We start from the raw sequence: 10,390 nt of genomic DNA, 5'->3' as shown, positions 1-10,390 counted from the left end.
ACCACCCATTCAGGGCCAAATGTCATCAAAAAGCCGAACACCACCGATACAAAATTTTAATTCTTTTGCGACTTGGTTCGAAAGCAGAATGCGACTTCACAACATGTTTGATCAAAACAACACCATGAACGGACAGCAAGCACAAGACAGTGCATTAGCATTTGATGGTGAGCATTGAGCTTTACCTTTCAAATTCTTGACGCTTCCTTTTTGTCCTGATGCGCGGAGACTTAGTTTCCCCCACAAGCTTCATGAACGGTTCACCGTTAAATCTTACGTCCACCAATGTCGTAACAGCAAAGTTAGAGGTACATTTTTTCTGAAGCGCTCGGTGATATTACCTTTATATTCAACTACCATGTCGTTGCAGCAACTGCTTCTCGAACTAGATCGGCTGATTCGAACATCGGGAATCAGCACCTGTGCACTGCTTCCACCGAACCACGATATCTGTCTCCTGATGCGGCAAATTCCTCTCCTCATTACACAAAGTCCAACGCCGCTGCAGACCATGCTTACATTTGTAGAAAAAGTTGTATATATGCTGTACAAGAGCAATACCAACTTTGCGCTTGAAGCATACACCGGATTCTTACAATCATTATTTGAGATGTCTGTGGATGTCGCAAAGGAGGCTTTACTATGGATTGTCTACTCTGAAGACGAGGTAAGTGCCACAGCGTTAAAACTTTAATTACATATCCTGAGCTGATCCATTGCAGCGAAAATACAATGCACCGGTTATCGCCATGTTAATACGGCACGAACTAGTACCACTGGAGGAGTATGACATTTATCTTGCAAAGCATGTGCGCAACAACCAGGAAGTCGTCATCCAGTTTGCAGTTGATCTGCTTAGTATATGTCTTTTATCACCGAGTCCAATCACTTTCCTTGAAGACCATACGTTGACCTTGGCTGCTTTGAAGGAACGGACAGAGTCGAATGCAACACAGTTTATGGAGCAACTCAAAAAGCTGATCGGTGCGCCGTACCAGTCAAAGGAAAAACCGGCTATCGAGTGTTTGGATCTTCGAATGCTGCTGGCTGAATGGTTCCGATTATGTCAGCATCCAATGGCCGGTCATCAGCTGTATCGGGATATGGCGAAAAAGGTGCAAGAGACTGTAAAGGACCGGGACGACCAGTGCTATTTCTTCCGAGTGTGCGTCGATACCTGTGTAGATCACTTTTTATCCTTTAAGGCCCTGAGTGCAACGTTTCAAAAACGTGCACTGCAGTTGATCGACTCGTTTGGCAAACTTGTCGCGTATATGGTCAAGGTCGAGAAGGATCTTGACAAGAAGATTGCATTGGCTAGCCGGGCATTCTCCGTCGTGATACTAGTCCTTGCACAGCACCACGAAGCAAGAGGAACCAACTTTAATCAAAAGCCATTCCTCCGCATCTTGTCTTCGCTTTATTTGGAGCTCTCAAAAATCCGGATAAATCAAGTGCATGCAGGCATTGTAAAAGCATTCTGGTAAGTTATAGCAATAACTTTTACTGACCATCAGTTGCAATATTACTAATATGAAATGCCTGTACAGCGATGCTTTGTATACTTTGCAGCCAATGCAGTTTCCTGGCTTTGCATTTTCATGGCTGCAGTTGATTTCTCATCGTGCATTCGTTCCCGAATTACTCGCCAACAACGATCGATATAAGGGATGGCTCATGTGTCAAAAGCTGGTGCTTGCATTGCTCCGATTTTTGGGTCCATTGTTGGATAGGCAAATACTCCAGAAAGCAACCAGACAGTTCTACCGTGGCACCCTGCGGTTCCTTGTTGTATTGCTGCATGATTTCCCGGAATTCCTTTGCGAACACTATATGGTGTTCGTGCAAGTGATCCCTCATTCTTGCATCCAACTGCGGAATTTAGTCTTGTCTGCTTTCCCGAGAGTGATGCATTTGCCTGATCCTTTCACCCCGGACCTTCGGCTGGACCGACTTCCTGAATTCAAGCAGGATCCTGTGCTGGTAATGAGCTATATTAAGGCACTAGGCGATGATTTCCGGTCGGCAATCGACAATTTCTGCCAGACAGAGAACAATGCTTTTTACACAATGGCTCTGGAACGATTATCAGCGGAAGAATCTGGTGATGTGATGGGCGCCTTTGTCTTGTACATTGGTTCAAAGAATGCTGCCAGCGACGCACCGATTGAAAACATTCCAGCAACGCGCGCGTATAAGAAACTGTTACACGATTTACCATGCAAGGGTCGATACTTGCTGCTCAATGCCATTGCAGATCACCTGCGGTATCCCAACAACCACACTTATTACTTTAGCACACTTCTGCTCCATCTGTTCTTCACACAACCAGAGGCACTGAAAGAGCAGATCACGCGTGTACTTCTGGAACGACTGATTGTAAACCGACCGCATCCATGGGGTCTGCTGGCGACGTTCATTAGTCTGATCAAGAACCCTGACTTTTGGAAGCATGATTTTATTCGATGCGCACCTGATATAGAGCGTCTGTTTGACAACGTATCGAGATCTATCAAGCGAACGGTATAGCTTCTAAATTTCCCAGTCGAAAAATTCCCTTACTAGTAGACGACTATTATATATATGTACATAATCCTCGCTTTATCATTTCTCGAACAAGAATGCTGTCTTTACTGTAATACACTCTGAATTATTCACCAAACAATCTTCTGACACGCTTAAGAACGCTATCTTTTTCGGGATCTGGAAGGGATCTCGTACATCAGCAAAACATATACCGAACCCCTTGAATGTGTCAATAGCGACTTACCATAGGGATGGTCTTTGGAGGGTATCTCGAGTACGGTAGGGAAAGCAGCTTGATGACTATCGATCAGTTCTCGGATATCTTCAGCAATCTAGTATATGCGCGCATGCACCGCGAATGTATGTTATTTTGACACGTCGTATTTCAAGTAACTATGCATATAACGTGTGTGCGACCCCTTACGTGCTGGTTAATCAAAATGATGGCGATGTCCTTTCGACGAGTGAATTCCGTAAACGTTTCCTCAATGGTGGCGAGAGGTGTTTCTGTCGGTTCCAAGTTAACAGTTTAATATTGCCTCTCGCGCTTTCCTCTCTCTGTCGAACTCTCGACTTACTGGCATCGACGACTAGGAAGTTACGTTTTTGCTGCTGGTTGACGTGGCCAATGCCTGCCAAGAGCAAACCGGTCACAGAGTCCTAAACCGAGGTTCATCAGCCGAGCACGACACGGAGAGCACGGTTAGTTGGCATTTACCTCGTCGCCAATGACGGCGATAAAATTGCGATCCTTGTGTGCGCCCGACATTGACAAGAAGAGCAAGTTGCGAAGTTTCAAGGGCAGAAAGAAACAGCGCAAACGGGAAAGGGCGTCTGTCGGCGTTTCTTTCCTTTTTTTCTCTTATGGACAAGAAGGATAAGGTTTACGACGATATTTACTTTGACACAGACGAGGAGGACGAAGACAATGAAGAATCAGCTGGAATCGGTCTTCCTGGTGCAAAACGTCAAGGCGATCGACGAACGATTGACCGCCGGATACCGACAAACGATGAGTTACTGTATGATCCCGATCTCGACGATAAAGACGAAGCATGGGTCATTGGACAAATCAAGAGCAAGTATTCCCCTTTCTATTGCATACTATTACATACAAAAAGAAGAGGAGCATACGCTTATGTTTTTGTTTTCTTATGCAGAAGCGGCACCGCCGGGGCAGGCCAGAAAAGAAGCCCGCACTGACGCTATACTGACATGCCCTTTATGCTTCACAACATTGTGCTACAGTTGTCAGAGGTAAAAGCGATAGGTTTATATACATTTTACATGTCTAAATGAAAATATGCATTTTTGTAGGCATGAGAAATACCCTAATCAATTCCGCGCAATGTTTGTTACGAACTGTAAAGTGATCAAGACAGAGCGCTATACACCAAAGAACTCGGGCGGTGAAAGCTATTTTCCTGTCAAATGCGAAACGTGCGACACGCACGTTGCGATGTTGGATAACGAAGAAGTATATCATTTTTTCAATGTAATCCCTGCATAAACCATCTTGTACAATATATCTTCATTTTTGCATTAAAAGTACTCACAATATATTCAACCTGCCTGTCGGTTCAAATTTTGTCTCCACATTGTGTTGCATCGTGATAAATGTCAGTCTGTCTGGGATGTTGGCATTTTATAACAGATTTCTATAAAGATAAAGCAAAGAAAAGCTCTAGTTTCATTTAAGTCTGTCCAAAAAACAATTGACAACATTTACTATTGTCAAAGAAAAAGCCTGCGTTTGGTTTACAAGAATGATTGTTCTATGCCTTTTCATGCTGAGCAAAAAGGCGCGCAGAAAGGTAAATTCTGCTGAGTTTCAAAGAAACTTCTTTTCGCATTCTGAATCTCGGGGAGCCCTTGCGCCGAGCTGCCCGACGAAAGCCCTTCTTTTCAGTTCTTTTTCTTCTCGTCTTTTGCCATTCTCCACAATGAGTTGGAAGGTAGGCTATTCTTTTGGAAACTTGATTGTAAACACCATACTCAAGAGAGTGCAAGGGTTTGCAAAAAGCTGTCAGCCGTCTACCACACCAAATCCTATCGAAAAAGTCTGAAGGTAAACAGCAGCCGTAATTGATGCATTGGAAGACGCATTGTCTCATTCTCGCTCGCTAGTCACACGAGACACCGACTTCATCAACCTGGAGAAGCGTTTCACCGAGTTTTCCAAGGTTATCGATAGACTTGACAAGGATGCTCGAGCGTTTCGAGATAGCATATCTGGTAACCAGAGCGATGGTCATGTGTGTGCACGGATTGGATATGAACGCTGACATATTATAATTTTATTATTTCGGTACAGCCCTGCTGACACATCAGGCAGCCATGGCATCCTTCTTGACCGTCATATACGACTCTCAGCTTGGCGTACAGGCGGAAGAAGGCGGAGTTCAGCGACGTTTTCAACAAACACCTGCATCCGCGGTGCAGGCCGCAAATGATGCTGAGGCAGCGATGGCTTACTGCCGGGATGAGGTCTTACCCGAATTGGTATGTTGCCTTGGCAAATGCGTTAAAATTGGCTGGTACTAAGCATTCTTCCTTCGGACAGGACGCCGTCGACCGCTACGTCATTGGACCCACTTTGGAATTGAAAGATATCATAAAAACGATACAAAAGACGATTGTCAAGCGTAACCACAAGCAGATTGATTATGATCGACACAGAGCTTCGCTCAACAAGCTTAAAGCGAAGGAACAGCGTAGCTTTAGTGAGGAGAAACAGATTTACAAGATCGAACAGCAATTGGAAACTGCAACCCAGGATTACGAATACCTTAACGACATGCTGAAGCAAGAGCTGCCACGATTTTTCCACATGAAAGCACAGTTTATCGAACCAGTCTTCAACAGCCTCTACTTTTTACAGTGCAAGATTTATGGCATGATATATGCTCGTTGCTACGAGCTTGCAAATGCAAACGCAGAACACTTCCCCACACTTAACATGCCAATCGAAGATGGATACAACTGGCGAAGATCACAGCGAGATGCCCGTGCTGAAATGGAGAACCTGGACTTGCTTAAATCCGGCGGCAAGGCTTGGTTGAGCGTATCTGGAGGTCAAAACAACTCTAAGCTTACATTGAAGGAGCGAGCGGCTTTGCGACAACAAGAAAATGGAATGATGAGCAGCCCGCCACCGCCAGCATACGGCGCCGCGGGCGGTGTAACGTTAGACTCAACTCCTATGAACGGCGACAGCAAGGAATATGGATATGGAGCTGGCGCTGCTGGCTACGGCGGAGGAGCAGCAGCAGCAGCAGCAACTGGATACTGTGGTCATCAGCGTTCTACGTCCCGATCAGGACCATCCCCACCTCCTCCGCCACCTATCGCCAATAAGGCCAAAACGCAATATGTGGTTGCGTTGTATGATTACGATGCACAAGCGGATGGTGACTTGAGTTTTAAAAAGGATGATAAAATCGAAGTCATTGAACGCACTGCAGATCAGAATGACTGGTGGACTGGACGACTGCGAGGTCAGACTGGCATTTTCCCCGGAAATTACGTTGCCGAGCTATAGAGCATGATCAAGTTCCTCCAATCTCCTTCTTCCTCTCCCCAACCTGTTAAAGTATATTTCTATAATTCATACGCTTAAAGCCCACTCACACATCTTGTACATTGTATTTTTTTTTCAAGCAAGACAACTCTTTTGTTTTCCAGAAAATAAGGCCCTGATTACTAGGTCACAATCATTTAAAAGCATTCATGTATTATGTATGGAAAATAGACACTGCTAGCCAGTTTTGCTACGGATGAGGTGGGTGCTGAGGTGGCGGCGAACTCAACCCGAAAAGGCTTCCGGATATGCGTCTGGAAGCAGCCTCTCTCCTCGAGTGACTACCTGTATTCGAGCTTGTTGATGCTATCATGGATAGTCAGGAGTTATAAATGTTACTCTTTATTCAAGCCACGCTTACCTGAACGTGAGCGCGAGCCAGATGCGTCGGGTATAGGCTGAGCCTGTGTTGCAGTGGTTTCGCTGTGCGAGGCGCTCGTAGACGTCGATGAACTATTATCTAACTGAAGTGGAGGAATTGCATTCAGGTTGGTATTCGCTTTGTCTGAAGTTATCGATCTTTGTGAAGAAGTTGACGTTGACCGGCGAGTCTAAAAATTTGTCAATCTTGCGTGTTGTGCGCGCTGACAGACCTTAACTTGTCACTTACTCGGACTTGTCGTCCCGGTGAAGGTGGCACAGAACGGAATACTGGTGGTATACTGTGAATTTGAATTAGGAAAAATGTGCATGCTTCTACGTAGTGACTAGTCTTTTTACCCTTCATCCATGGGTATGTCATCGATTGGCATATTGTTTTGTTTCCGGAATTGAATCAACTCGCTCTTGTACTTGTTGCATTGCTGAACTTTGCTCATAACTGACAGAAATATTATTAGCCTGCTTGCAGTAAATGCGAAGCCTTATCTTACACTCTTTCTGCATTTCGGCAGTTTTGTTCTTCAATGCAGCAATTTCAGCCCGCAATACTTCAATGAGGCCGGTGGGAGGGCCCTCGACCGGCGCACCTGTGCTGTGTGGTGATATCCACTTCTTTGATCCGCCTAGTGACGGCGATGTACCAGATCCAGTAACGACTGGGCTGACGGGTATCGATCCTGGTGTGCTTCCAGCAATGTCTGATACGCTACGTGACGGTGACTGTCCAGGTTGCTGGGCACGGAGTGAATCCAGTTGTTTGCGAAGTTTATTGACGATATATTCTTGTTCTTGCTCCAACGCATTCTCAATATCGACTTTCTCTTTTTGCAGCTACATATATAATGCACGTGTTAATTTGCACACCTTCCGACACGGCTAATAACTCATAAAGGTTTATACTGTTTACCTGATTTAGTTTTTTCTGCAACATGTTTGTCATGTATTCTTCTTCTTGCTCGACTTGCACTAATAGCTCTCCTTTTTCCTTTTTCAGACCAGAGATACGTTTTAACAGCTTGTTTGAAATATATTCTTCTTCCTGTTCTGCCAATGCAGTCTATACCAAGCGACGCAAGTAATTAATATGCAGCTACCAAGTATAGTTTACAATAATTCTCTCCATACCATGTCGACGGTCATTTGCCGCAGCATTTGATTATCGTGTCTGAGGATATTGACGTGTCCTTGTTCCATTTCTAGATCGAATTCTAGCTTCTTTATGCGTGCTGCTTGCTGTATACATTTCTCGTGCAGCTTTTTGGTCTCATTGCGGAGTTCCTCAATGTCCTGTATATTGATCAGGGTATCAAACTTGGTGGTGTACTCGCTAAACGGATAAAAAAGAAACGGGATACATAAATTACACTGGCGCTAAACTAGATATATCTATCGGCGCATAGGTAATACCTTGATCCAGCCTGCAGGCGGTCGAGCGTCGCTTGGAAAGATTTCGCACGATACTCCAGGTCTGCTTCCAGATGTGCCTTGTCTTTACGCGCCTAGAAATATGCATCAATGAAAACCAGGCAGGAACTCTATACCTGTCTCCTCATTTACTCTTTCGAGCTGCTCCCGCAACGACTGGTTGAGTTTTTGCTCGCTTTGATGAAGTTCGGCCAGCACGCGCTCATTCTTGCACAAATAGAATTAGAAAGATCGGCATAGAAGGTTCACAGGCGCTTCGATCCCAAACACCAGAAATATAAACTAACCGACGTCTGGCGCTCTGACTCTTGGCTTTCCATGTTTGTATGTTGCTGCGATTTATTTGCGTCTCTCTCCGGCTGATTGTCCATGTAGGTCGGATTCCTTGGATCGAGAAAAGGGCGTTCGAAGAAAAGCTGCTGAAACGGGGGTGAAATTCTTTGCAATAGCCTGAAATGGTCAACTCCGGTGAGCATTGGAGATCCAAAATTGGAGAACAAGTCTTCATGAAAAGCGGGAGGAGAAGGAATAGAAGTTGTCAGAGAAACTTTAGATAGATCTTCTTGTAGTATGTTTCTACATCGACTCAAAAATGTTGGCATATGTACTGTAGCAGATACTGGAACGGATCGACTTGTGTGGTGCTTTGATCCGCTGTGGTGAGGTGCGAATGTATAAAGTCAGATCATCAGTTTGCATGATATACTTTTGCTATGCCACTGTTTGCATAAAAATAATGCTAGTCGATATGCGTTTGAAACAGAATCTACATTACACCTTGCATGACAATCTCCGTTCTTCCGACTTCGCCGTACGCACCGGAAATTGGGGTAAGAGACAAGGATGCCAGATATTGTCTGACAGTTAGACCGTGCATATCATGAGATCCTTTAATTTCGAAATCACGTTATTAAATAACAAGGCCAAAACTCGCCATAGTTTTCTCGGGCAACTTGTCAATCTGAAAAATTGACGCGAGTAATTTGTATTTAATTAATAATGTCGCTGAATACATACAGGAGCAGCAAGTTTATAGAGAAATGTAAAGAAACCTACATATTATGTATTCTGAGCCATAGCAACTTCTTTTACAAATCAACGATAGATTGCTCGTATTTGAAAATCATGGTGGAATTCCCTTGTTTGTCTATTGAGCCAGAGTTTTCAGATCACGAAAATGAAGAACGAGAAGGAGATGGTACCTCTCACGACATTGAAAGTTCTATGGTACTCGTATATGTTTAACTGGATGATATCTTCAGTTTACTATAACTTTGCATGGACGATGCTATACGAGCAAGCTGTCCGGTTCATGACGATGAAGTCTCTGTCGCCGAAAGCTTAAGCTCTCCTACCAATCCAAACAAACGGTCCGTTTATGATGTACATCATCTTTATATCAAACAAAAGGATGGATAAAAGGTATGGCAAGAGGAGAAAAGTTACGATCCGGCAGTAAAAGGCATACTATATTTACGAAAACGGCAAAAAAATTGAATAGGAAGCTACAAGTGAAAAATGCTATATTAGAACCGGACTGACTACTTTTGAGTCACCATATATTTGTCAGTGTGGAGGCGTTGGAACCTATTTAGATGATGCGGAGAGCAATGCCGTTATGAAAAACATAACCAGAGTCCACTGGCGAAACCTAAATGCAATGTTGTGAAGCGACGACGGCAAATGCCCATTAGCTAAGCTGTCTGCGAGATGATGTGGAAATTGCAGCGAGCAAAGATACAAATCAACCAACAAAAACTTTTCAGAGCTTTGATACATGGCTGATAGTTCAAATCAACAATGGTCAGCAGCTGCAGAAGGCAGCAAAAACAATCACTGAGGGAAGATTTAGGATGGGATGAGATCGGCCATGTATTTCCAGTGAGGATTGGCAATTGATCAGTAAATTCAATAACTTGAACAGACATAGATATCAAATTCGGTGAAAAACAGTGTATTCGTTTCTAACGATTTAGGACTCAAATGCAATGGTTTAGAAGTGGTAAAAGCGGGTTGAAACGAAGCGCGAAGAGCAACACCAGCTATTTCAAAGAAAGTTAGGTCTCTATGGAATTCATTTTTGATCATTCCAGGATATGTATGGTAACTTTGTTGCTTTCATATGCAAGTTTTAAAACAGCACAGTCTATATGCGAAGCATCACTGCGTCGAATAATTACCCCGAGTGTTCGTTATTGCCTAAAAGTAGGCCAGTATCTGAGCTTTTCGCTGTAACACTTCGTGCTATTATTTCTAAGGAGCATGCAACGATAATTTCTGTTATTATTATTAATTAATCAAAAGTATTGTATGAATCGTCCTGCATGAGACAGCAAGCTGGAGGAAACGCTCATCTCTGCATAACAGACGGTGTTTGAATTGACGTTGGCTGGAGTCCGTGCACGTTGCACGATGAGTCGGCGCATAATCGTCGTACAGAGATGAAGCGAGTACGTACGAATTCTGTGGAAGCTGAAA

The 10,390-nt window shown here is 44.0% G+C and overlaps 5 protein-coding genes across 5 annotated transcripts; 3 read left to right on the top strand and 2 right to left on the bottom strand.

Annotated features, from left to right (window-relative positions):
* Positions 1-19: 19 nt before the first annotated feature.
* On the top strand, positions 20-2,529 carry VTP01DRAFT_1413 (uncharacterized protein; the record flags this gene model as incomplete). Its single annotated transcript, XM_069379761.1, has 5 exons — positions 20-167; positions 235-308; positions 371-667; positions 723-1,483; positions 1,551-2,529. 5 exons carry the CDS (start codon positions 20-22, stop codon positions 2,527-2,529), a joined length of 2,259 nt encoding a protein of 752 aa, XP_069238821.1.
* A 121-nt stretch (positions 2,530-2,650) lies between these two features.
* Positions 2,651-3,295, bottom strand: VTP01DRAFT_1412 (uncharacterized protein; the record flags this gene model as incomplete). Its single annotated transcript, XM_069379760.1, has 5 exons — positions 2,651-2,703; positions 2,771-2,858; positions 2,951-3,033; positions 3,105-3,186; positions 3,245-3,295. 5 exons carry the CDS (start codon positions 3,293-3,295, stop codon positions 2,651-2,653), a joined length of 357 nt encoding a protein of 118 aa, XP_069238820.1.
* Positions 3,296-3,390: 95 nt separating this feature from the next.
* On the top strand, positions 3,391-4,036 carry VTP01DRAFT_1411 (uncharacterized protein; the record flags this gene model as incomplete). Its single annotated transcript, XM_069379759.1, has 3 exons — positions 3,391-3,604; positions 3,687-3,783; positions 3,844-4,036. 3 exons carry the CDS (start codon positions 3,391-3,393, stop codon positions 4,034-4,036), a joined length of 504 nt encoding a protein of 167 aa, XP_069238819.1.
* Positions 4,037-4,469: 433 nt separating this feature from the next.
* On the top strand, positions 4,470-6,067 carry VTP01DRAFT_1410 (uncharacterized protein; the record flags this gene model as incomplete). Its single annotated transcript, XM_069379758.1, has 5 exons — positions 4,470-4,481; positions 4,537-4,594; positions 4,654-4,761; positions 4,841-5,028; positions 5,090-6,067. 5 exons carry the CDS (start codon positions 4,470-4,472, stop codon positions 6,065-6,067), a joined length of 1,344 nt encoding a protein of 447 aa, XP_069238818.1.
* Positions 6,068-6,296: 229 nt separating this feature from the next.
* Positions 6,297-8,232, bottom strand: VTP01DRAFT_1409 (uncharacterized protein; the record flags this gene model as incomplete). Its single annotated transcript, XM_069379756.1, has 10 exons — positions 6,297-6,412; positions 6,468-6,657; positions 6,717-6,768; positions 6,827-6,926; positions 6,979-7,318; positions 7,395-7,544; positions 7,613-7,814; positions 7,895-7,986; positions 8,045-8,119; positions 8,200-8,232. 10 exons carry the CDS (start codon positions 8,230-8,232, stop codon positions 6,297-6,299), a joined length of 1,350 nt encoding a protein of 449 aa, XP_069238817.1.
* Positions 8,233-10,390: the final 2,158 nt, after the last annotated feature.

This window comes from Rhizomucor pusillus, assembly GCF_041956525.1.
Source record: "Rhizomucor pusillus strain CBS 183.67 unplaced genomic scaffold VTP01scaffold_10, whole genome shotgun sequence".
Lineage (NCBI taxonomy): Eukaryota > Fungi > Mucoromycota > Mucoromycetes > Mucorales > Lichtheimiaceae > Rhizomucor > Rhizomucor pusillus.
This window is presented reverse-complemented; position numbering and strand designations above follow the sequence as displayed.